The 26367-nt window shown below is 55.5% G+C and overlaps 2 protein-coding genes across 4 annotated transcripts in view; one reads left to right on the top strand and one right to left on the bottom strand.

Annotated features, from left to right (window-relative positions):
• RBFOX3 (RNA binding protein, fox-1 homolog (C. elegans) 3) overlaps positions 1 to 11345 on the top strand; it is a 20524-nt gene extending 9179 nt beyond the window's left edge. Inside the window, exons 6-12 of one of the 3 annotated variants that reach the window (XM_006869528.1) lie at positions 4855 to 4914; positions 5050 to 5066; positions 5283 to 5473; positions 6073 to 6108; positions 7500 to 7565; positions 8423 to 8501; positions 9972 to 10016. In XM_006869528.1, the coding sequence (XP_006869590.1) occupies positions 4855 to 4914; positions 5050 to 5066; positions 5283 to 5473; positions 6073 to 6108; positions 7500 to 7565; positions 8423 to 8501; positions 9972 to 10016 (494 nt within the window). Of the gene's footprint in view, positions 1 to 4854; positions 4915 to 5049; positions 5067 to 5282; positions 5474 to 6072; positions 6113 to 7499; positions 7566 to 8422; positions 8502 to 9971; positions 10017 to 11261 lie in introns of those variants that run through there. The other 2 variants (XM_006869527.1, XM_006869526.1) reach the window with 2 other exon arrangements.
• Positions 11346 to 16077: 4732 nt separating this feature from the next.
• Positions 16078 to 25755, bottom strand: ENGASE (endo-beta-N-acetylglucosaminidase). Its single transcript, XM_006869650.1, has 14 exons — positions 25619 to 25755; positions 23586 to 23653; positions 23279 to 23480; positions 22503 to 22651; positions 21930 to 22087; positions 21344 to 21492; positions 20638 to 20803; positions 18366 to 18469; positions 18118 to 18226; positions 17781 to 17971; positions 17409 to 17557; positions 16886 to 16991; positions 16563 to 16677; positions 16078 to 16485 (listed from the first exon to the last, which is right to left on the bottom strand). Exons 1-14 carry the CDS (start codon positions 25753 to 25755, stop codon positions 16078 to 16080), a joined length of 2211 nt encoding a protein of 736 aa, XP_006869712.1.
• Positions 25756 to 26367: the final 612 nt, after the last annotated feature.

Raw genomic sequence — 26367 nt, forward strand, 5'->3', positions numbered from 1 at the left:
AAAACTCATCCACTGAGAACCCTGTGGGGCACAGTTCTACTCTGACACACACGGGGCACCATGAGTGGAATCTACTTATGAAAAATCATCCACTGAGAACCCTGTGGGGCACAGTTCTACTCTGACACACACGGGGTACCATGAGTGGGATCTACTTATGAAACATCATCCACTGAGAACCCTGGGGGCACAGTTCTACTCTGACACACACGGGGACACCATGAGTGAAATCTACTTATGAAAAATCAGCAGCTGGAGAGCCTGTGCTTTTTTTATTATTGGTCATAGGGTCAACCCAACGCAATTGGTTCATAACTGGTCGCAGTGCCAGGCTCAGTACCATTGGTCCCTGGCAGGCACAGGTTAGTTGGTCTCATGGGTGAACCCCCGTCTGTTCTTCAAAGGTGAGTCTGCAGAGAGGAGGATGGAAGGACCACTTGTGACCACAGTGTGTCTTTGCTCCACAAGACTTGAGTGAAGCTGGCAATGTATCAGGCCTTTTCTAGAAAATTCCTTCACCCTTCTCCAACTGGACTCCCTACATGTAGCTCTGCTACCCAAACAAGCAGATGCTCACTTGTCCCTCAGGGTAGGACGATGGCCCAGAGTGAGGCGAGTGTCCTGTGCAAGGCTGTACCACCTGCCTGCACGCCCTTCCAGCCCATCCCCGGGCCAGCCTGGTACAGGCCCAGAGATCTGGCTGAGGCCTCATTGTGCTGTCCTGAAAAGCCTCACATTCGTTCTAAAAGTGTGGGGCTGTCTGTTTGGCTGTCCTGAGCACACGTTCGGTGTTACCTTTGTGATGTGGCACTTGGCATTGGAAAGAAAAACATTAGTAAGCACATTTACTTCCGGGTAAAAGTGACCATGGGGGACTATTCAACTGCTAGAACCAGCTGCTTGCTTTTGACCCAAGGGCCACACGCCCTGCTTCCTGAGGAAAAGCGAGGAGGGTGCCTAGGAGCTTGGCGTTCAGAGGAACCTATCCCCAGCCAACTGCATTTGGTCCTAGCTCCTAGCTGGCTGAGGATGCTGGCGGAGGATGGAGCCAGGTGCAGACTTCCTCTCACCTGGAAGCCAGAGCTGCCTTATGTCAACATCCCAGCAGTCTGGGCCCTGGCTCTGGAGGCTGGCATGAAGCCCAACAGCCAAGTACTGTGTGGCTTCCTCAACACTGTCCACCGCTCAGGATAGCGGAAATCTCCACTGTGGCAAACAGTCTCGCCAGGTTGGCCAGGTGTTTATTCAAAGGGCCATCCTGAGGGGTCTTGGGCCTCCTCTGGCATCTGGGGTCCCAGGCAGGAAATAGGGCCACACAAAGGCTCCCAGGATGGGTCTGGAGGACCGTGCTCCCCACGGGTACCTCATGAGAAGAGATAGTTCTGGGACTGAAGGTTCCCTAGAAGGTGGATGTATCCCAGAATGCAGCACTAACGCTCAGGCGCAGTGAGGGGAATACAAAGGGTGTATGAAGATAGTCCCTGAAGGAATAAGACCTGGACACACCGCTCTGCAGTGGGGCTTCTGGAACCTGGGTCAGGGGCTCACTGTGGAATCTGCCCCGGGTATCCTAGGCCTGTTGCCACCCTCGTCAGGTGGGTCCAAGCAGCTGGCTGGTGGGCTTAAGACCCTCTGTCCCTCGCCTAGTGGAGAGGGATGGCTTGGGGGTAGGATCCTGCTGTCTGAATGCCTGCAGACAGAACCTGCTTGGACGCTGCGTGTGGAAAAAGGCTTCAACTATGCCTTCCCACCTGGATCCCACGGGAGGGATGGGCGGCTGGGGGCAGCGTGCCCTCAGACAGTCCACCTGCAGGAAGAGAGGGAGGCTGGGATAAGAGCTTGAGCAGGAGCGGAGCCTGGTACTGGACTCCCCTGCCCTCACCAGCCCTTGGCACGCAGGGCAGGGCACTTTTCAAAGTTCCATCTCCTCATTTGTACAGTGGGGGGGGCACACCCACCTCAAAGGGGGTTGAGGACCAGTGAGCCCAGACACACACAGGTTAGAGCTGTGTGCATGCTACATGGAATCTCTGGATGGTGCACATGGTAAATGCACTCAGCTGCGAACTGGAAGGTTCACCCAGGGGTGCCAAGGAAGAAAGATCTGGCAATCTACTTCCAAAAAACCGGCCACTGAAAACCTTATGGAGCACATGTGGCTTTCATGATCTGGAGTCGACTGTATAGAAACTGTTTTGCGAGTGTTCTTTTTAAGATTGTTGTTGTTGTTGTTGTTAGGTGCCGTCAAGTTGGTTCCAACTCACTGTAACCCTACACACCACAGAGTGAAACACTGTTTCATTCAGGATGGTCCCTATCCTGCACCATCCCTCACAATTATGAACAAGCCTGGAGCCCATTGCTTCTGCTACTGTGCCAATCTATCTCATTGGGGGTCTTCCTCTTCTTCTCTGACCCTCCACTTTACCTAGCATGGTGTCCTCTGTTCTCTAGGGACTGGTCCCTCCTGATAAAATGTCCAAAGTAGGAGAGACGAGGTTTCGCTATCCTGGCTTCTACGAAGCATTCTGGCTGTACTTCCAACACAGATTTATATGTTTGTTCTGGCTGTCCAGGGTACTTTTTAAAAGTTTTTGGGGTTTTTTTTGTTTTTGAAGTTTTCAAGATGGCACATAGTAAATTGGTATCAATTATCATTATTCACAGATTCACAGATCTCTTTTCCCTCTACCTCCTCTCCTGCCTACCAGCTCCCTACCAGCTTTGGGGGAAGAAGAGAGAGAGAGTGCAAGATTCCACTGGGGCAGAGGAGACCCCTTAGGAACTCTCTCCCAACATCTAACCCGTAGTACAGCCTCCACCCCACACCCCCCAGGAGACAGAGTGTCCTGCTATTAGCATCCCTAGTGCACGAAGGCACCAACATTCCAAAATCACCAACAGCCCAAAGTCCTTCCTCTGGCTGTGGCCCCAGACATCACAAGCAGTCCCTGGGTCACAAATCAGATTCCTTCCTAAGTCTGTGTTTAAGATGAATGTAGGTAAGCTCTTATCTGGCATCAGTCGTGTAGACCTTTGTCTTCGTTTATGTTGTTGCTGTTGTTGTTGTTGTTAAGTGCCGTTGAGTCGACACCAACTCTCAGCGACCTTAGGCACAACAGAAGGAAACGCTGCCCCAACCTCACAATCGTCGCTCTACCTGAGCTCATTGCTGGTGTCACTGTACCAATCCATCTTGTGGGAGGTCTTCCTCTTTATCATTGCCCTTCCACTTTACAAATCATGATGCCTTTCTCCAGGCACTTGTCCCTCCAGATAATAAGTGAGAAATATGAGAGATGAGGTCGGGCCAGCCTGGCTTCTAAGGAGCATTCTGGCTGTACGTCTCTGTTCCTGCAAAGATTTACAGCCTCAGAAACCCTATACAGAGTCACTGTGACTTGGAACCAATTAGATGTCACTTACCAACAACAATGGATATAAAACAATACTTCCAAATACACTAAGACATTTATACGTGATCGTCATAATACAGTGATTATAAAAGTTACTACATATGATTCTGTACTGAAGAGAGAAAAGATGTGTGTGTTGTTGTGAAGGGCTGTCAAGTTGGTTCCGACTCACAGCGACCCTATATATAGGGTTTCCAATGAATGGCTGGTAGGTTTGAACCACTGACCCTGTGGCTATCAATCCAGTACTTCCCATGGTGCCACACCAGCCCTGCAAAAAGCATTAAAGAAACAATGCTTTAAAGAGTTTACATAGGGAAAAAGAAATATCACAATGGAAGGTTAACACTCGACTCTGGTTCCATTCACGAGGTTTACATTGTGACCACATTTGTAACTGGATGAGACAAGATGATGACGACATGGCTTCTGCTTGTGGTCCTGGCCTGCTGTTTGGGAGTCAGGGTTTGATTCTGCCGCTGGACAAGCAGGCTTCCTGCTGGAGTCCACATCTTGAAGGAGGGTGTTTACAGAGTTTCTGTTTCTAGGCGTGGATGCCATGCAGCCACCGAGGCCCCTGCTAACTACACTCGGGCACACCTCTCTGAATTAGGGGCTTGCCCCTCTAACGTTGCTTTCCCTGCTTCAATGAGATGAAAGTCTTCAGTTAGCTCTTTCATCAGAAATGGTTTGGCTTCTGGAGTTTTGAAGTCCGGTCGTCCGTAGGTCTTTCTAGAACACTCGCCTCTGCTGCTGTAGATCTGTAAGGTCTTCCTTGGGCAGTTCTTTGACATGGGAATCACGTAATTCCAAGACACCCCCTTCACGGATGTCTAATTGCTGTTGATTACCAACACCAAGTACAGCTTGCCAGCTTGCCTGGCATTGGATTTACACTTTGGAGACGTAGTTGCCAGGGCAAAGAGGAAAATTTCAGCCAAATACCAAGTTACTCAACACAGCATTAACCACAATGTGATTTGCCCCATCTCCTCCCTCAGGATTCTCCTCTCTCTAGCTGACCAATCAGTGAAGACAGCTTACATTGTTTAAATGAATGTCACAAAGTGGTGTTTAACTCAAAGTTCTAATACTTTACTGCTTGGAGTATCTTAGTATGTTTTACCTTCTAGTTATCTAGTGCCCCAGGCAGGGATGGCCCAGGAACCCGGGGTGACAGGGGAGAACCACAATTTGACAAGCACCCAAGAGGTGCTCCACGGGTATAGTTGGAATGCCCCATCCCCGTTATCCATTATCCACGGGACAACAGGCCCCTAGCATTGCGAAAGTTTTGTCCTTTTCCCTCTACGGCTTACCCCTACCTTGAAGGAAGGGATTCTGACAACTCACTATGGAGGCCACGCCCTTCAAATGCCCAGGGAGTTGGGGAAAGGATGGGGAAGCCAGTGACTAGCGATCTTTGTTTCTGTTCTAGGCTGGAAGTTAAACCCTGTAGTAGGCGCAGTGTACGGGCCTGAATTCTATGCAGGTAAGGGCTAGGGACCTTGGTAGTGCAGTGGTGAAGGCGCTCAGCTTGAGTTGCCAAAAGTTTGGCAGTTCAAAAGCGGGAGAAAGACGTGGCAATCAACATCTGAAGATTTACAAACATCCCTGGAAACCCTATGCACAGTTCTACTCTGCCATAGGGCCGCAGTCAGTGAAATGGACAGAGGGTTGGTTTTGTTTGAAGGACTCAGGGTTAGGGAGGGAATGGAGCGAGGTCGGCTGAATATTGGGCAGAGTCCTGGGTCTGGTGGGAGGCGTGGCCAGGTGGAAGGTAGCAGCCAGTGCCGTGCCCAAGGGGCGTGGCCAGATTGGGATGTGGGCCAGTAGGAAACCGCCTAGGGTCAAATCTGGTCTGAGACTGAGCCAGGTGTGCGGGCGGGCTCTGACACTCACCTTCTGTCTCCCTCGCCTGCAGTGACAGGATTTCCTTACCCCACCACGGGCGCGGCAGTTGCCTACCGGGGTGCGCACCTGCGGGGCCGGGGCCGGGCCGTGTATAACACGTTTCGGGCTGCGCCACCCCCGCCTCCCATCCCGACTTACGGAGCGTGAGTACCTGCAGGGGTCGGGGGAGGGAGGCCTGGAGAAAGGTCCCGGGAACGTGGAGGGCGGGGAGCATGGACAGCCAGAGGGGTCAAGAGCCTTTCCAGAACTTTCTGGGGCCGAGGACCCCCTCCCCTACCCCCAGACCTCAGCACTGCAGCCGCCTCCCCTTATCGGTACCCCCACCTCCACCCCGTCGTGGAGGAGACTCTCCCAAAGGTTAGGGGACCTTGTCCACGCTTCAGCTCAGCCGGGGGTTTCTCTAAGCCCTGGCTGATCTGTCATGGAGGTCCCAGGGTCCCCAAAGACAGGGCGAGGACAGCGTCCTCCACCACACAAAGGGGTCAACGGCTGCCTGGGGTGGCTTGTGGGGGGGTGGGTGAGCAAGGCTGGACCAGGGCCCTTGGGGTTGCGAGAGAAAGGAGCTGACCAGCAAAGATGTTACTTTATTGTTATACCAAAACAGGATACTGGAGCAAACGCTTGTTAAAATGCCGGTCCCGTGGGCAGGGCTGGCCCCGTGCCCCCTCCCGCAGCAGACGCCGGAGCCGGCCTACCCCACCTCTCCGGTGTTTCCACCACTTTCTTGTCCGTTTGCTTCCAGGGTCGTGTACCAGGACGGATTTTATGGTGCCGAGATTTATGTAAGTGGAGGTGCGGGAGGGAGGGCTCTAGGCCTCTGTTTGCTCCAAAGAAAACCCGTTGTTTACACACACACACACACACACACACACACACACTCCTGGAGTGGAGCTGTAGGATAAGCGGATTCAAATCTAGCTCCTCAGAAACCCTATACAGGGTTGCTATGGGGGCACTTGACACCAACAACCCCATCCATGGGGACCTGGTGTGGCGCTGTAGGACAAGCACTGGACTGCTAACTGCAAGACTGGCAGTTCAAACTCACCATTCGCCTCTCAGAAACCCTATACAAGGTGACTGTAAGTCAGAACACTTAACAAGAAACCCTACCCATGCCAATCCTACAGGATAGGGGACAACTGCATCATTGTTGTTGTTAAGAGTTCTGACTCATAGTGACCCTGTATAGGGTTTCCAAGGAGCAGCTGGTGGGTTTGAACTGCTGATCTTGTGGTTCAAAACTGACCTTACAGTCCAGCACATGATCCTGCAGTTCCACACCAAGACTCCAAGCTGCCCCTTAGGGTTTCTGAAACTTTTAAATCTTTATGAAAACGGCTGCCTCGTCTTTCTCCCGCCGAGCAACTAGTGTGTTTGAACCCCAGTCTCAGCGCTGTTCAGCCTGGGCTCTCTTACTAAGGAAGTCCCCAGGGTGTTACAAAGGTTTGATGTGCTCAGCTGCTAACTGAAAGGCCAGAGGCTCAAGTCCACTCAGGCACCTCAGAAGAAATGCCTGACCGTCTACTTCTGAAAATATCAGCCATTGAAAAACCCTACGGTGCCTAGTTCTACTCTGACACACACAGGGTCAGCAGGAGTCAAAATCAGCTCCGTAGCTACGGTTTTACGGACTTGATCCTCACAAGAGAGTAGCCAGTGAAGCTGCCCTGACATAGCTTTTCTAGGAGACAAGGCAATGAGCCCGCCCTGCGGACTCCTGGTACCAGCCCTTTCCTGCGGCTACACTTGCTGGCTCCCACCCGCTTACTTGCCCAGAGTAAACCATGTTCCAAGCTGATGTCTTCTAGTATCCTGTGCCCATGACCCTCGTCCAGTGTCCAGGGTGACACCCAGAGTCACCCTTGGGCTCCCCATTCCCATCACCATCAAAGTCGGAGGGCACTGGCCAGTGTGCAGAGTCACCCGCACATACCTAGCTGTCAGAGTACATGTTGAGCACACGAGTGGATGCATGAACAAGTGAATGAGAGTAGTTCCCAGACACCGACCCCCATCCCCCGTCTCCCCCCATCTTATACAGTCTTACCATTGGCAGTCCTCAGAACCCCCCCCCCGAACCAGGCCCAATGGAGGGGTAGCCCCAGAGCTCATCTCGGCCCCCCTGACTGCGTTCTGCTAAACGTTCTGCTCTCCCCATCTCCCTCACCTGCAGGGGGGCTATGCTGCCTACAGATATGCTCAACCCGCTGCAGCAGCTGCCTACAGCGACAGGTAAGCTTGGGGCAGGAGTCATCTGGGGCAGTGGAAGTAGATGGTGGGCCCAGATAGGGGAGCCTCCCCTGCCCTTCAGGACCTGATAGATGCAAGATCGAAATGAGAGCAGGTGGGGTGGGGCTTGGGGACCCCTAGTTCTCCAGCCCCAACTTCTTCAGTCATGTTCAGCTGGCCTGCACAATCATGGAGAGACTGGGAACCCCAGTCTTGAGTTCATACAGTACTCCACTGAGCCCTAGTCCTTGAGGTCAGAGCTGTCCCACCTGGAACTCCGGAGGTCCCCATTAGCACTCCTAGTTCATTAGCTCAGTGTGTGTACCTGCCTCCCGGGAGGGACCAGCCCTCCACCCAGCTGTAAGCATGCTCAAAAGGGGGCACTTGTGGGACAGGTCCCCTTCTCCTTGGGAACCTGAGGTCCCTATTTGAGACCATGGGGAGAGAGGAGTGTGGAGTGTACCTCATCTTGTCCCTGCAGCCTGTGGGAACCTCCTACCCACACTACCTGCACCCTGTTGTTTGATTTCTTCATAAGATGTACCTGGCAGGTAGGGCCCAGCCTGCCACCCCTAAATAATGGAGAGATCACCAGGTGGACAAGAATGCTACCTCCTTGATTCTGCCCCCCTCTTCTCCAGCTCCCACCCCACACTGTGTCCTGCTCTCCAGGCCCACTGTGATTTATTTTCCCTCCCCGTTCTCTCTCTCACACTGCACCCATTGGAAAGCATGACCCACATGCATGAACTGGCCTAGTCCATATGGGAGGGAGAGACTGGTCAGGAGGGAGCCATACCTTGGGAGGTGGGAAGCCATTACTGCCCCTCACCTGTCCCGCCCTCCCATACTCTCTCCAGTTATGGACGGGTGTATGCCGCCACTGACCCCTACCATCACACCGTCGGCCCTGCGGCCACCTACAGCATTGGAACCATGGTAAGGGGGTTACGGGGGCCTGTTCCCCCCCAGGGCCAGGAGGGGGCACAGTGTAGCTGGCAGGGGAGGATCCCATGAGAGAGACCAAGACCTCAGACCCAGGGGTACCTCGGACCCTGGCTGTGATCCCCCAGTTGGAGGGCTTGCCCCTTTGTGCCCTGGCTGAGTTGGGTAGATGTAGGAACTCAATAGTCTGGTCCGTGGGGAGGCATCCTAGACTGGTCTGTTGTTCTGAGGCCCCAAACTGAAATCCTCATTCAAACAGCCCTACAACACATGCCCCTCCCATGATGCTACGGAAGCAGGTAGGGGTTTGAGAGTACCCAAGTCACGGTCTGCTTCTCTCTCATTCTGGTCATCCCCAACTAGGGCTCCCCACTGTTCCTCATCCCAGCCTTCCACTGCCCCAGACTCAGGCTGGGCCAAGCAGCCATTCCTGGGCACAGGGAGCTTGAACCCAACCAAGTGGGGCAGACGTCAGAGCAGGCAGCAGTGATAAGGAGGGCTCGCTGCCGGTGGGGTGCGGGCCAGCGTGTCTGTGTGTGTGTGTGTGTGGCCAGCTGTCGACACATACAGCTCAGTTCACTCTGTACCCCAAAACCTCCCAGTGAACATAACCCGCAGCCTGTGCTCACCCATCCCAGTCAGGGGTGTTTATGTTGGTTTTTAGCTAACTTGGCATCCAGCATCAAAGATGAAAACGTTTTGGGGGGCAGGGAGGGAGGAGGCTCAGGGCCAATGTGGACTCACCCCATCCCTCCTGACTTTTGTACCGTCTTGATTTCTGAGCCCCTCAAAGCACCAGGTGCTGATGCTGGCAGCCTCCTCGAGCCCTGGGGTGCCCACAGACGGGCTGTCCGTTGTCCACAGCCTTGGCCCACCCCAGGCACCCACCTACAGTGCCACTTCCTGGGTTTCCACTTTTTACCTTTGTGGGATTTTCTGGTTTTCCATCTTAGCTTTTCTCCTCTTGCAATTTGCCATTTTCTTCCCTTTTTAGGGTGAAATTGGGGGGCGGGATGGGAGGCTCTAGGGAGTTGCCCTGGCAGGGGAGCCCCAGGATGAGGGTCTGGGAAGGGAGGGGCTGTGACTAGTGGGACAGAGGCTGTACCTGAATGCTGGCCCTGCCCTCGCCCTGCCCCTTTGCGCACTGACCTCCCATCAAGGAGAAATTGGCCCAGGGTTGGCCAGTCCTAGGCCAAGACAAGCTCCCAGAATAAAACCATCATCAGACCCAAGAGAGCTTCAGAGGCTAAGAAGATGGCCCCTTCCATAGCCGGGTCAGCCCACCCCTCCTTCTCCCTCTCCCCTTCCCCGCCACCACACACACCAAGAAAAGCGGGGGGAAAAACAAGACGGGGGTCCAGCGATGTCTCTTTGTTTTTCCTACTTTTTTTTTTTGCTTTGGGCTTTACCCCCCTCCCCCTTGAGGCGGTACTGATTGGCTGTTTTCCATCTTTGATGTTGCAGGCTAGTCTCTGCCGAGGAGGGTGCAACCGCTTCACCCCCTACTAGCAGGAGACCCCATCCCTAGCAGCATTTACACAGACTGCCTCTCACAAACAAACCCACACCCCAGGAGGACAGTGCGTCCCTCTGTCCGGGTCAGCCACGCTGCAGCTCTAGACACTAGGGCCCCTCTGCTGTCCCTGCCCCGCCCACAACGGTGTGTGTGTCTCTGGTCCTACTTGTTCCTGTGTGTTTGAGACCTTAGCTTCCTCCTTTGAGTTGGTTGGTGTGGTGCCACCCAAACCCGCTCCAGGTACGGTATGCACACTGTGGAGGGGTAGGTGGCCTGAGCCCTCAGTGGCAGGCGGCCTGCCCACAGGGTTAGCGAGAGTGGCCGCCTTCCCCATGTGTTAGGTAGCCCAAGGTCCACAGAGCCACCCACAGTGCCCTCGAGCCTCTAGTCTGCAGTGCACAGGGTGCCCACCAGGGGGCGGTGGAGCTTCTGTCTGACCTCCACCATCCATAGCATAGGATGTCTCCGCCGTCCTCCCACCAGCCCCTTCTTTGGCTGAAACAAGTGTTTTTAATTAAATTTCATTAACTACGTTTCCTGTGGAAGTAGTCACAACCATGTCGAACAGGGAGGAACCATCCTGGGTACCCAGGAATTCCTTAGCTCTGCCATGAGCAAACAGATATGGGGGGAGGGGGGAAAATGCCCCTCAAGGCACCCAGGATCCTCCCATAGGGGCCCAGGCCTGCCCCTGAGATCGCTGGAAAAAGGCTTTTTATTAGGACCTTTCAGAAGGGAAGGGAGAATGTTAGTGAACGCGCTGGCTGGCCCCTTACTTGAACCTTCCTGCAGTACCAGCCCCAGCCTCCCTTAGACCCATCTGGGCAGGACTGGGGGGCTGCAGGTCAATCACCTGGGGAGGGAGTCCACTGGGACCTGGCAGTGGACTTTCAGGACACGGGGAGAGCCAGGCAGCCCTCGCCCCCTCCCCCAGCCAGACCCCTCCTCCCTCTCTCTGGGTCATCAGGTCAGGGCTGACACCTGCCACTCCCCTTTCCTACAAGCCACAGGGTGGTGGGGTCCCTGCCAGGCCCCTAGCCGTGCCCACCAGCCGCAGGACAGGAGCCTGCCCTAAACCCAGCTAAGGAAGAGGTGTGTTCCCGGGGCGGGGCAGGCCAGGTGGGTGCGGGGGCTGTAGAAAGCCCCCGCCACTCACCCCGTGGGGTTGCATTGCTCGCCCCCACCCCGGCAGTTGCTTCTGTAAGAGGGCAAGCCCTGCCTTTTTGTTTCTGTTGTAGTGAAAGCTTCCACCGTTTCCTTCTTGGACCATGAAGGGCAAAAAACAAAAAAAAAACAAAACAAAACAAAAAAAATCACAAAACACCACAAAAAATAAAAATACACACACAAAAAGATGTTACAATCCAAGCAACCAACCAACCAAATCAAGAGGCATCAACCAAGAGCAACGTGCACGGCCACCGCGGCACCGAGGGAGTGCAACCAGCAGGAGGCGCTGTGCCGCCACCGCCGCCGCCGCCGCCGCCGCAGCCACACAGATGGACCCAGCGCCACGGAGGCCCGAGGGCCTGCCCCTGCTCTGCTGACTGTGCTATCGGAAGCCCCTTCCGCATCCTGGGCAGCAGTGGAGTCTGCGGGACAGGGGCTCCATTTTCTATCAAGTCTTCCTTTCTGTGGCAGCGTGGGCCCGCAAAGGGCGTGCTAGGACGTGGTCCCTGGGGGGTGGGCAGCTGACATCCACAGGGAGAATCCCGTGCCTCATCCTAGGCCCAGCCTCCACCAGAGCCCACAGTGGTGGTCCCAGCCCAGTTGAGGTTGCAGCTTCTGGAGAGGAATCGAGGCCTCCTGGACACTGTCCAGATGGTGGTTCTGGGGTGGGCCCCAGCTGTGCACAAGGGCTGACATGGTACCAGAACTGGGGGCCCACCCAGTGCTGCCCACACATGGGCACAGACTGCACAAAAGAGGAAGCTGAGTCTTAGGCCTCAGAGCTCCAAAGGTGGGGCCCAGACCCCTCTTCCTGGCCCTGGTTTCCTTTTCTGGGGGGCCACAGGAACAAGCAGGTCTGCTGGGAGCAGAAGGCTAGGGTCAGGGTCTCGGTGCTATGGTTGAGAGCAGGGACCCCCAGACAGAACCTGGGGGTGCCAATGTGGGAAGTTTGGGCCTGGGCCACCCTGCCCCACAAGGGCGAAGCCAGCTTAGCAGCCAGCACCTTCCTGCTTGATGACCAGGCCTCAGGGAGAGGGTATTGAAGTAGTCTTCAGTTCCAGGGACACAAGGAACAAAGGGGAGGGGGAGATACAGAGAGGAGCCCCTGGCAGGGTGGGGACAGCTGAGGGAGGGGAGGCAGCAAAAAACACCCACACCCACACCAAAAAAAAAAAACAAAAAAAACCCACCCATCAGCTCCCAACATGGCCCGTCTCCTGAAACCTCAAACATAAGAACACACCTCACTTTCTATCCGGCATAAGCTTCTGAAGCTACCAGTCATCCTTTTCTATTCTTGGTGTACATAGACCCCGGCTCCTCTGGCCCGCCCTCTGTACAAAATCCCCCGGCCACCTGCTATTCAGCAGCAGCTCCGTGCCCCCCAGGACTGCAGCACCCCGGCTCCCTTTCTTACCATTCTGTCTGCTTCCGAGGTGTGACCGTCCCAATCAGCAGTATTATTAAGGTTATTAATAAAGATTTCTTTCTTCAAACCAGGACAGCTTTTTTATTGGGACAGTTTCTGATTACAGAGGGTGGGCCACCCAAGGGGGCAGGATCGGAGGATTGGGGTCAAAGGACAACAGGCCCGGGCCTTTAGGGAGCTAGGTGGCAAAACAGGCCAAGTCCCTGTTCCCCCCTCCAAATGGGTCTCTCCTCCTCCCACCTAGGCCAGGCCGAGTGGAAGGGGTTCAGCAGTTGTGGCTGACCCAACTGGGAATGCTGGGGCAGGACAGGCATGCTCACAGATGCGCATGCACTCCGTTTCATGGTTAGCACCCCCCAGCTCTCACCCCAAGAGGATCTCAGACACTGCTGCACCCAAGCTTCCTCCTGACCCCCAACTCTGGGGAGGGTGGGCTGGGGCCAGCATCACCCCATAAGGCTGAGATGCAGAGCCATGAGGAGGGGAGCCTGGGTGTGGAAGCCCTCAGACCCAAACTTGGAGCCAGCAGCATCCCCCAGAGAGCCCAGGTCTTCACTTCTCAAACCTTCGGATCATTTATCTCAGAGCAAATGCCATAGTGACTCTCCTGCAAGCCTTTACTGTTGGTGGAGCTGGGAGCAAGCTCTAGGGACATCGGGTGGTACGGTCCTGCCACACTCCACATTCCGCTAAACCCCCGAGACCTCTAATGGCTTACTAACCAGACTGAGGGAATAACTGCTGCTATAAAATTTCCCTCCATCTCTGTATAAACGATTTGGGGGTCCAGCACTGAAAACCTCCATGAAAGAAGGGAAGCGGGCGTTGCCGTGGGGCTGTGCAGACCACTGACTACCCCCAGACTCCAGGGAGTCAAAAGAACCCAAAACCAAGGATTGGAGCCAGTTCACTTCGGGCCAATAAAGCACAATCAGAACCGACACAAAGATTTTAAATTTGGGGGTGATACGGAAGGATCACCAGAAAAGGAAATGTTTCAGTCAACACCCTGGGATGGGAGACTCGGAAGAAGCCATGAGCCGCTGCTGGAGAGCAGCTCACACTCGGCTGCCGTCCTCGAGCAGGGCCCCATTGCTTCCAAGTCTGCCAATCCCAAGATGTGTTTGCTATGCAACGTGCACACCTCTCTTGCTCTCTAGGCGGGAGATTGGGCTTCTAGCAAGGTGTCAGCCTGTAATTTTTCTCATTCTGGCTCCCATTTGACACGTGCACATTTTTTAAATGTGGGTCCATTCTGGCTTCACTTTGTTAACCATGACAGAACTGGGAGGAACTAGTTCCAAGCCCTGCTGAGCATTAAGTGAGTGGAGTAATTCCCAGACGTGTATGTTCGCCTCCCCACATCTGCCAGAACGTCCAGACTCAGAGGGCCCCTGAAGCTGGGGTGATCTCACTTTGCGGTCCATCGAGGCTCCTGTGTGGGTCAACGTCCCCTGGGCAACAGGATGAAGAAGGCTCACTTCCGGCTCTGGGGCTGACCTGCTGGACCGACTCTCAGAGTAAAGTCCAGTTAGCAAGACAGAACACAGGACACACCGGTGTGAGATGTGGCACACAGCTCAGGGTGGGGGACTGGAGGTGAAGGCACAGGTCAGCGGCAGCCCCTGGAGGAAGAACCCACTCCCCCCAGCAAAGCACCAGGCAGGGCCCTGAGCCCACCAAAGGACCACCGGATTCTGCAGGCCAAGGGCTGAGAAGGAATGGGCAGGCAGGGTGGTCACTTGGTGGCAGTCCCCGTTACTACAGGGGACAGTGAGTGTCAATTCCTCACTGGGACCAGGAGTCCTGGTGGCACAATGGTTAAGCGCTCACTACTGACACAAAGGTCTGCAGCTTGGACCCACAGTGGAAGAGATCGAACAGTCTGCTTTCAGAAAGATTGTGGTGAGGTGTGGTTTCGTTTCATGCACAGCAGAATGAACCACCACCCAGTCCTGCACCGTCTCACTATTGTTATATTCTGGTCCACTGCTGTTACCACGGTGTTAATCCATATCCTTGAGTTTTCCTCTTCCACTTTACCAAGCACGGTGTTCTTCACCAGGGACGGGACCCTCCTAATGACAACCAAGTGAACGAGACCTCGTCTGGCCATCCGCACTCCTACGGAGCACTCCGGCTATACTGCTTCAGAGACACATCCGTTTGTTTGTCTGGCAGCCCATGGAACTTTGAGTATTCTCCTCCAACACCACAATGCAAATGCATCAATCTTACCTGGTTTTCCTTATTTATAGTCTAGCTTTTGCATACCTATGAGGTCACTGAAAAACCATGGCTTAAATTAGGTGCTTGTTAATCCTCAAAGAGACAGCTTTGCTTTTTAACATTTTTAAGAGAGCTTTTGCAGCACATTGGATTTCTTGCCTGTTTCTTCCATGGGCATGGATTATGGATTCAAGTAAATTGAAGTCCCTAATGTCTATCTTGTCTCCTTTTATCATAATGTTGCTTATTGGTCCAGCCATGAGGATTTTTGTTTCATACTGAGGTGTCATCTACACTAGAGGGCTTTTGTGGAAATATAGAGTTTTTCCATGAACTTTCTGAAGTCCCCTCGCACTGAAGGCTGTGGTCTTTGGTCTTCATCAGTAAGCACTGCAGGTCCTCTTCACACTCAGCAAGCCAGCCAGGTCATCAGCAATCCTGATGCTCCGTTCTTCTTCGTATAAACCAGCTTCTCGGATTATTTGCTCGGCATAGAGACTGAAGCAGCATGGTGGAAGGACACCGCCCTGGCGCACACCTTTCCTGATCTTAAACCACAGAGTGTCCCCTTGTTCTATCTGAGTGACTGCCTCCTGGGTTAGGGACAGATTCCCCAGGGGCGCGGTGAAGTGATCTGGAGTTCCCATTCTTCGCAATGTTTTCTGTAACTTGTTCTGATCCACACAGCCGAAAGCCTTTACATAGTCAGTGAAACACAGATAAGCAGCCGCACAAACCTTACAGGGCAACTCAACTCGATCACTTGGGGCCAAGGCAGCCTGAGGAGTGACGTGCAGTTGGTGTGTAACCCAGAGCGTGGCCTGGGGGTAGGAGACTTCAAGGGAGAGGGACAATCCCAAACCCTCCAGCCCCAGAGGAGAGAGGATACTCATCAGGGTGGCCGGGCCATGGGCTCTGGTCTCTGGTCCACCAGAGCCTCCCCGCGCCCCCATGCAATCCCATCCCCATCCCCTCAGGCACCGCTGTGGCCCAGTCTGAGGAACAATTAGGAAAGGTCCTTTGGAATTTCCTGGGCTACTCTTACCAAACCCTCTAACTTCCATCCTGGAGCCATAAACTAAGGAGAGAGTTAGACAACAACGGGTTTGTTCACCTCACAGGATGACAAGTCCAGCCTGCTGAATGCCCAGCTCTCCCAGCTAGATGCCCCCACTCGAGCCACCCCACCCACAGGCCCGGCCAGCAGGAGGGAGGAGAGCACCGTGTTAGAGTCCGTCCTGGGTGGGACTGCTGTAGATCAGGGTGGCCTGGCCCCACTCGGCCTGCGGCACCAAGAAGCCCTCCCTGGGGACAGGCTGGACCAGGAACTCCACCCGGTTGTCACGTCCAGGTTGTACAGCCGCCACCTCCAGGTCCACCACGCGGTACTGGTTGGTGAAAGCCAGGCCCAGGAAGGTGGGCTTCTCCGCGGCTGGCGGACCCCTCCAGCAGTGGACCCGGAAGCAGCGGACTTGGGGCAGTGGGCAGGCCCAGTGCAGGGTGCAGCTGAGCCGGAGGTGTGCAGGTGTAGGGTGAGCCCCGGGCTCAGAGGTGGCCGGCTGCCAGCGGATGAGGGACATGGTGACTGTCCGTACCTGGGGCAGGGGGCTCAGCAGGCTCTTGGCATCTACCACCTGGTGAGAGTGGACGGCTCAGCAGGGAGCGCCACACACACCCCCGCCCCCCCAGGTTTGGCAGCCCCAAACCTTACCTGGATCTCGCCGAGGCGACAGATGAAGGTCTCCTCCTGGCGGCTGCCTGGGGGCCTCGAGAAGCTGATGAAGAGGTCCCCCAGCACGCAGCCCTTCAGGTTCACCTCGTAGCAGCTGGAGGGGATGGGGTCGGTCACAGCGGGAAGGGCCCACCCCACGGGCTTGTGTCTCAGAAGTACCAGACTGCCCAGAGGGGAGCCCAGGCCTCTACCCCCTAGTCCTGCTGGCATCTCAGTGGAATCCCCTCACACCCCCCACCTCCACCACCCAGAGTGACCAGCCCTGCCACGAGCCGTGAGAGCAACAGGAAAGAGGGACTCACCGCTGGACCCAGCCCCCACTGAGCGGCTGACCACATCGGCCAGCCCACCTGGCCAGCTTGGTAGGGGGCACACGGAGGGGCCGGGAGCTATACCTCAGGCTTGTATCTGTAGGGACGGGGAGGGGAGCTCAATCCAGGCTGCAGCCTCAGACGGCAGCATGGACAAGAGGGCCCAGGGCAGCGGTCCTGCATTCAGACAGGACGAGGGGGACATGGGGACCCGGGGCAGTGGTCCTGTGTTCAGGCAAGACAAAGGAAGATGAGGGGACCTGGGGCAGTGGCCATTTCAGACAGGACGCAGGGGGACGTGGGGACCCGGGGCAGCGGTCCTGCATTCAGGCAGGATGAGGGGACCTGGGGCAGTGGCCCTGCATTCAGGCAGGACACAGGGGGATGTAGGGACCCGGGGCAGTGGCCATGCATTCAAGCAGGACTCAGGGGGTGAACACAGTTTGCTCAGTTCTGTCCACAGTAACCTACCCTGTGCAGCCTTGTAAAGGCAGGGGCAGCCCCCTCTCCTCACCGTTCAGGACTGAGATGTTGCCAACGTGACAGCTCCCAGCATCCCCTGTGCTCAGCTCCAAGGCCACTGTAACGGCCGAGGTCCCCTCGAGCTTATACACCACGGACAGGAAGAGCTTGGGAGGTGCGGGGACCTGCAGGGAGAATAACCTGGAAGAGGGAAGGCCGCGTTGAGGGGCCAGCTGGTCAGCACCCAATCGCTCCCTCCGCCTTCCCTTCAGAACAGGACGTCACCAAAAACTGTCCACTCCGGCCTGCCCGTGGCTTGACCACAGATCTGCTCCCAGCCCCAGATTCTGCTGGGGGGGGCTGCCTCAGGTCTGTCCTCGGCCCATCTGCCTGCCCACACCTCTCGCCCCCTTCACTCACCTACCTCACAGCCATGTGCCCCACCTCGGGGGGGATAGCCCCCCGGATGAGCAGGGAGCTGCCCCCGTGCCACGCATCCGCCAGGCAGCAGTGAGTCTTCACCCAGCCCCCACCATCCCCCTGCAGCTGGTGCTCCCCAAACAAGGGCTGTAGCTCCTGAGCACTGGGGTGGTACCAGGGCCCCAGAGCTGCCTCCTGGGGGAAAAGACAGAGGTGGATGAGGGGTCGGGGTTGGCGGAGGTTGCCCTCTGTCCTACCACCCAGCCCCACTGAGGATGGCACCCCTTGAGCAAGCAGCACCTCAGTATGCTGCCCACCACGTACTGCAGATCAGCACACACCTGTCCGTAGCAGACCCGCCGGGTCCCCAGACCCAGGCAGAAAGAAGTGACAAAAGGCAGTGAGCAGATGCTATGAGTGGGCAGATAGGGTCCCAGCAAACTCCAGAACCTGCAGAGAGACAGGCTGACCGCTCAGGTCCAGGGTCGGCCCAGACCATCCTGAACTGCCCCCCTCAGAGAGGGTCACAGAGAGGGAACCCCAGAGAGCCCCTTGGCCCACATTGAGTCCCCAGGCCCACGGAACATACCTGTCCTGGTTCTGGAAGAAACTGCTCTTCTCCAAACACTCGTACACCCAGCCAGGGGCAAACAGGGCTGCCGAGAAGCCGTGCTTTCGGATCAGCTCCAGCGACTGAGGAGGGAGAAGGCAGGGTGGCACCCCTCAAGAAAGTCTCCAACGCCGGCAACACAGGGGGCTCTTGGTGAAGCCGTACAGATCCCCCTTCCCTAAATCTATTTGCTGTTATTGACAAAGGTGCCAACCAGCCAGCCCCCTACTCCTGGCGACCCCAGTGCACCACCATCCCACGGATCCACAGGGTTTCCACTGGCTGATTTTCCAAAGCCAATCACCAGGCCTTTCTTCCTACTTCATCTGTCTGGAAGTTCTGCTGAGATCTGTTCAGCATCACAGCAACATGTGGCCACACTGACAGACAGGTGACTATCGTGGGGAATCACATCCAGATCTCCCACAGAGAGGACGAGGGGTCTACCACTGAGCCGCTGCTGCCCCTGGCTCGATCCACTGACCAGTTACTATTGTTCTTAGGAGTCCTGGTAAAATGGTGCTGTTAGTTAAGCACTGCTAACCTCAAGGTCGGTGTTTCAAACCCACAAGCCATTCCTCAGAACCGACTTGACGGCATTTAACAACAAACTGCTGTAAAATCTACTCGTGGAGCCCCCAGGTATGTCTAAGCAGAACTGGCTCCACAGGGTCTTCGGGGGCTAATTTTTCAGAACTTGATTCCAGACGCTTCTTTTGAGGTACCTCTGGTTGGACTCGAACCTCCAACCTTTTGGTTAGTAGCTGAATGCATTCACCATTGCAGCACCAGGGGCTAATCGAGCTACGGTGGGAAGATTCAGACTCAGACTCAGCAGCTATTTATGGGCCAAGCGTGGGGTTAGCACTGAAAGGTGAGCAGTTTGAACTCACAAGCTGCTCTGAGGAAGAAAGATGAGGTAGCCTTCTCTCATAAAGACTACAGTCTTGGAAGCTCTACTTGTCAGTTCTACTCTTAGCTCACAGAGTCACTGATAGAGTCCGAGACAGAGAGTCCGAGACAGAAGTGGTCTTCTGTCTTCCTGCAGTTGCACAAACTGACCAGGAGAGGGTGCCACTGGGGCAGCTGGAAAAAGGGTGCCCAGTGGGCAGAGGGCCTGCAGGTATGACAGTGAGGTGCACAGCCGGCAGCATAGTAATGAGCTTCACAGCTGGCTCTCACTTCTCTCATTATATCACCAGAATCGCTGGGGTAAAGAGAACCTTCAGTTACCGGATTAATTTACTCACTTAAAGCTTAATTAATAGCAGAGAGCCTCCCTCTGGCCCCAGAATGGGCAGGATTGACAGACAGCTCATGGGAACGGGAGGAGTGCTCCGCCCACACCAGGTGCATCAGCCCATCCCCCTTGTGCTCACTGATGGCAGGAAAATCTCCCTCATTACACAGAAGTTGTGGGAACCAGAAGCAGCTGATCCTGACAGTCCCCAACCCTGAAGCCCCTCGTGGGTCATACGAGGGTCAGCTATTAACTGGAACATTGGTGGTTTGAACCCACCCAGCTGTGCCTCAGTGAAAGGCCTGGTGATCTGCTGCCACGAAGACTACCACCAAAAAAATCAACTCAGAAGTTCTCTGTAACACGTAGGGTCACAACTTGGAACCCACTTAATGGTAATGAGTTTAGGGTGTTTTGATTCCGCAGGCCACCCCCAAAGAGACCTGGTAATGCAGTAGTGACGCACTCAGCTACTAACTGAAAGGTCGGAGGTTCAAACCCACTAGCCAGCAGCTCCTCGGGCGACACGTGAGGCATTCTGCTCCCATAAAGATGCCAGCCTTGAAAATCCTATGGGGCAGTTTGACTGTCCTGTGGGACCATTGGCTGGGTTTCTGGAAGCCCACTCTGATGGCTTAAGAGTGCTGGTGTGGCACTGTAGGATAAGCACTGGACTGCTAACCACACGGTCAGCAGTTCAAATACAGCAGCTGCTCTCTGGAACCCTATACAGGGTCGCTATGAGTCAGAACTGGCACACAACCACCACCACCAATAGTTTACAGTGTTATTTTGATGCTCTTAAAGAACGGAGCCCTAAAAGGCAATACAAGCTAGCTGGCGAGGAAAAAGGCCACAGCCCACATACAGCACACCCGCTGACTCAGGAGTAACTCCCCAGTATTCCTGGGCCTCGGTTTTCCTGCTCTGCAAGTCACCCTCCTCACATTCTCTTGGGTGGAGATGGGAACGAGAGAGAGGCCCGCAGAAGGACCAACAAGTACTGCTCACCTTGTTGGTGTCGAACCGGCCCCCGACGACGTTGCCACGGGCGAACACGTCCACCCCCACGTAGACGTCGGTGCGCCGCTCCCCCACCTGCGTCAGCATCCGCTCCAGGTGCTCCTCGCGCCAGTTGTAGTTGGTGAAGAAGCCGTCACAGGCTTCGAAAAAGGTCCTGGATGGCATCAGGGCCTGTGAGGTCAGCGACCCCGCCAGCTGCTCCTCCCCGACGACCCCATGTCTTCGTGGAGGTCCCTCCCTGGGCTGCCTGGTCACACCTTGCAAGGTCCTGTGTCCATGGTGACCGAAGAGTGGACAACCCTTGGCCTTCCCCCTCTCCCTCCCCCAAAGCCATCAGGTGTGAACGCCTCAGGGAGACTGGGCTACCCACTCCCTTTCCTGCCTACACCCTCCCTCTCCTGTCCACCCCCCTTTCTCTTGTCCATGCCCCTCTTCTCCTGTCCATGATCCCTCTCCAGTTTCCATGGCCCCCTTTGCCATGTCTGCACACCCCGATTGTACCCACATCCCTTCTGTCATGCCTGTGCCCCCTCTTCTGTTCACAAAGCCCTCTCATCACCCCTGCTCCCCCGCTCTGTTCTGTCCACACCTCCCTCTCCTGTCCACGCCCCTCCCTCCTGACCACGCCCATTCTCATGCCACGCCCCTGACCACGCCCCCCGCCTCTCTCCTGGTCAGGCGGTAGGAGGCTCACCGGTTGTTCTCATTGAGCTCGTTCTGCCACTTGAGCTGCCCACTGTGCAACACGCTGTCGTACCATAGTACCAGGCCCCCAGGCACTGCCCGGTGCAGCTCCGCCGTCAGGTACTGCAAGAACGGGGGCGTGTTCCTCACTGCCGCCAGCTGCAGAGGACAGACAGGGCCCGACCGGGGTCAGCTCAGTGGGGGTCATGAGGGCACAGCAAAGTACTGGTCAGCCAAGGCTCCAGCCCCACAGTCCTCTACCACCTCTTCCCTTTAAACAAATCTGGGCTGAAATGCAATGTGGGGGGCCCAGTCTAGAAAACCCAAACCTACTGCCATTGAGTGCATTCTGACTCAAAGCAACTCTGTCCAGGGTTTCTGAGACAGCCTCAGCTTTCTCCTGAGGAGCCACTGGTGGGTGTGAACCATCTACCCTGAAGTTAGCAGCCCAGTGCTTAACCTACTGCATCATCAGGGCTCCTTGTGGCCAAAAGGCAACCACAAAACTACAGAGCAGCGGAGATGTCCCTGGGATTTCAGAGCTGCTCACTGGGGGCCCCTGGGCAGCAGTGGGCCCAGGGCACGGTCAAGCTCACACTTAGAGAGTTCTCAATGTTGATCAGCCAGCCATCAAAGCGGAAAAACTGGGCGATGCGGACCAGCTGGTCGGCCACGGCCCGGTAGGAGCGCTCATCCCCGGCCAGGAAGGCTTCACAGAGCTTCCCACCCTCATTCCACTCGGTGATGAAAGTCCCTGGCGGGGAAGAAAGACACAAAGTCAGGTACAGAACCCCCAGGGAGGACCCCCACCTGACACCCAGGGGGTGCTCACATTCAGGGTCACCCTGATGTCTGGGACTCTGAAAGGCCTCACGGTAATAGGTACAGGCTAGTGTGACCACCTTTGTGTCAGAGTAAGACTCTGCCCCACCGGGTGGTCAGTGGAGCCACGCCCATGTGTCCTACTGTCTTGGGCTACCTTCAAACCAGTGGCCACAACAACTGACCCAATGACCTGCAAAGCTGAAAACATTTACTATCTATCTGGTCCTGTCCAGTACAAGTCTGCCCACGCTTATTGAAACCCATGGTGCAGGGCCCAGGCGAGGAGCTCTGTTAGGCCCTGGCCACCTGCAGCAGTGCTGAGGAGTCCAGTGAGCCGGCCTTACCCAGCACACAGACCCCATGCCTGTGGGCAGCGTTGGTCCAGCCCACTGGGGGGATGGTGACCAGCTGATGGCTGAAGTACACAAAGATGTCGATGTACTGCCAGTGATAGAAGGTGTAGGGGTTCTGCGTCTCGGAGCCCTGGATGAACCTGGGGGAGAAACGGCAGTCAGGTCCGGGGTCAGAGAAGCGGGGCACAGTCCCAGGGAGGGAGCGGTTCCATTCAGTCCACACTAGCTGGACGCTCACTGGAGAGAAGGAAACGCTGTCACCGGCATCCATCAGTCTCAGAGCCTCAGTAAACCGAGGAGAGGGCAGAAGAAAGCGAGAACAGAGGGGCTCAGAAAGCTCCCCATCTCTGGAAGCCCCTCAGGGGCCAGTCTCCCTGCATGTGACGCTGGGCTGAGTCTAGTCTGTAGCCAACAGTGAGCTGACTCAGCCTTCCCTCCATCACGACGCCACCTAAGAGCCACTCGGACACAGGGTGCCTGGCCGAGAACGAGACAGGTGAGGCCCAGCAGCGCCTGCCCCAAAGGTCAAGTCAAATTCAGAAGAGTCACAGTGGCAGGCTGTGTCTGCCCCAACCTGGCTCTCAGGCACCTGAGTTCAAGTTCCCGCAGTTCCCAGACTTTCAGACGATGGGCTTGCAGGAGGTGTTGGCCAGTGAGCCCCACCCTGTTCTTCACACAAAACCCTGAGGTTCCACCTCTCTCCAGCAGGTCCCAAGTCCTCCCCCAACACAGGGCACAGTGAGTGTGGGGTGTGGTCCTCTCTTCACCTATCATCCAGGTATCCGCCCATCATGTCATGACATAGCAAGGTCCGGGGCCTGCGGCTGCTCAAGGGAGGCTGGCGGCACGCAGGGGGCTCCAGGGCCACGTTAAAGCCGTCCTCCATGCTGGGCATCCAGGCCAGGAGAGCCTCCAATGAAGACAAGTAGCAGCTGATCGGGCTGGTGGTGTCCTTGTCATAATATCTAACTGGTCAGGGGAGGAAGGCGATGAGGGACTGAGAGAGAGTGTTGGGAACACCCTGCCAGGGAGCCCCCAGAGCCAGCATGGATTCCGAGCCCCCAGCCTTCTTACCTGGCAAAGGGTCCGAGGTGAAAGTGACTACCTCTCGGAAGACCGCCTCTTCCGGCTCCTCTTCCATTCTAAGCAGAGAGGGGGTTCACAATTTTTTTAAATTAAAGAGTAAAGAAAAAGAAAACTAAGTGTGGTGCTGTAAGATAAAGCACTGAAAACGCAACTCTGTTTAAACCACAAGGTCGGCAGTTCAAACTCATCAGCCGCTCCTCAGAAACCCTATACAGGGTCGCTATGAGTCAGAACTGACTTGATAGCCCTTAGCAACAAGAAGACAAAGAAGGGGAGAAAGTCTCCCCAATTCTCTGGCTTATATTTTTAAGAGGTGGCCCAGTGGCTGCATTCGCTCCTTCCATGTCGAAAGCCCTGGTTCAATTCCTTGTCAACACTCCTTGTGTGTGGCCCCCCTCCTGTCTACCAGGGGAGACTTTGTGCACTACAGTGCTGCTAAACTCCTTTCAGGAGACCTTCCAAAATCAGCCAATGAACAGTCCGAGGGTGGCAAGGGCTTGGCGTCACCCTGAACAGCAACCAACTCAAAGGCAGCTAGAAACAAGCGCTACAGGGAAGGGGGGGCGGCCTGTGATGGAGAGTGTTCTTCAGACGTTTCCAGTCCCCTCCTCTTCCCAAGTCCCTCCTTGCCTGCCTTCTTTATCCCTGGGACTATGGGACTCTCTCAGAGCTCTTCTCCCTGTTGCCTTTGACCTTTCAAGGCCAACTCCTGGTGACCCCATGTGTGAGAAGGCAGAACTCCCCCACAGGGGTTTCTTGGCTGTCATCTCCATGGAGGCAGATGGCTGGGCTTTTCTGTTGTGCTGCTGTTGGTGATGGTGGTGTACCATGGAGTCGGTTCTGACTCATAGTGACCCTGCTGTAAATCTTTACGGGAGCAGGAAGCCTCATCTTTCTCCTACAGAACGGCTGGTAATTTCGAACTGCTGACCTTGAGGTTAGCAGCCTGACTCGTAACCACTATGCTACCAGAGCTCCTTTCAGGCTAGTGGTCCATCACAAACCATTTGCACCAACCAGGGATCTTTTTAATTCCTCCACAAGACGAGAAAGAGCCGTCTCGGCATTCCTATTCTAAAACATCTTTTCCACCAGCCAGTCACCTCTGGCTCTCTACCTGTCCTGTCTGAAACACTCTGTCTCACTCCTATGTGTTTAAAAACAAAGGATTGGGATCTTAACTTTTCCGGAGCAGCCTTGATACAGAACCAGCTGTCTGTAGCTTTGATTCCCCTACTCTGGTAGAGAACAAAGGAGCTCTGGTAGCATAGTGGTTAAGAGTCAGGCTGCTAACCTCAAGGTCAGCAGTTCGAAACTACCAGCCGTTCTGCAGGAAAAAAAAATGAGGCTTTCTGCTCCCGTAAAGATTTACAGCCTTGGAAACCCTATATAGAATCGCTGATTCGGAACCTACTCCCCCGCACATAACCACCACCACCAAACGGGTACAGCCTTCTCATCCTTTCCACTAAAACCCCTTCCTGTCTAATCCTCAATTCAAACTCGACCTCCTCCAGAAACCCACCCAGCATGGCCATTAGTCATCTTAATTACACAGATGCCATGTATTGAGCAACTGCAGATGCTGCTGGGGACAGGCGCTATTAACCCATTTCTCAGATGGGACTAGGATCTGGTATACAGATCAGCAGCCCTGGGGATGGCACTATTAGCCCATTTCTCCGATGAAGAAGTTGAGGAGGCAGCCTCCGGGTCTGCCCGCAGGAAGGGTGGGCAGCACCAGGGTTCCTAGGCGGGCCCCTCTCTCATAGCTGTGCCCCGCGACCACCTGGGTCTGCACCCCAATTGGACAACCGGCGGAGGTAGCTCCTCGGTCTGAGTGCCGGTGAGCCGTGGGGCCTTTTGGGGGTGACTGCCATCACCGCACTGTGGCTGCGCAGGGACGACCTCGCTTCCGCACCCCGGGCCACGGCCAGGGTCAAGGGCCGGGTTCAAGGGTCCAGCCTAGGGTCTTGGGGGAACAGGGGATTCAAGGTGCAGCCCGGGCCTGGTCCGCCCACCTCCGCTCGGGCCGCCGCCGCTTCGGGGTCCGCTCCGGCCGGTTCTCAGGGCCCGCCTCCCGTGCCGCCGGCCCCTGCAGCCGCCGCTCGCGCCTCCTCGAAGACCCCCGAGTCGCGGCCACCGCCGCGGGTTCCATGGTTCCTGCAACCAGCGGGCCTTCCAATCCCAGGACAGGGCCCGCCCTCCCGCCGGCGCCGTCAGCCAATGGGGACTGCGGAGCCCGGTAACCTCGCTCGGATTGGTTCGGGCTGAGCGCCAGCTCCTGCTCTGGGCTCTTGACCCGAGGCCCAGACTTTGTACCAAGTGCTTCCTAGGGGCGGGACCTTGGGGAGGGACTGCTGTCGGTGGGCGAGCTCTCTGGTGATGGGCGGAGCCTGCACCTGGTTTACTGGAAACTGTTCAAGATCCTCACAGCAATTAGTGAATTGCACAAAAGCTGAGAAGCTAATAAATGGAACAATGAGATCTGTACTCAGTTGGTATCATGGATTGACACCAAAATTATGTGTTTTGAACTTTTAGCGTCCTGAACTGTGAGAAAATGCGTTTCTCTCTCAAAGCCCCCACCTTGTGGTATTTTTTTGATAAAACAGCAATAGCCTTCCGTATGGATTGCATCTCAATGTCAAGAAAACAAAAATCCTCACCACTGAACCAATAAACAACATTCTTATCAATGAAGAAAAGATTGAAGTTGTCAAAGACTTCATTCTTCTTGGATCAACTATCAACACTCATGGAAGCAGCA

This window comes from Chrysochloris asiatica, unplaced genomic scaffold (assembly GCF_000296735.1).
Source record: "Chrysochloris asiatica unplaced genomic scaffold, ChrAsi1.0 scaffold00132, whole genome shotgun sequence".
NCBI classification, from domain to species: Eukaryota; Metazoa; Chordata; class Mammalia; order Afrosoricida; family Chrysochloridae; genus Chrysochloris; species Chrysochloris asiatica.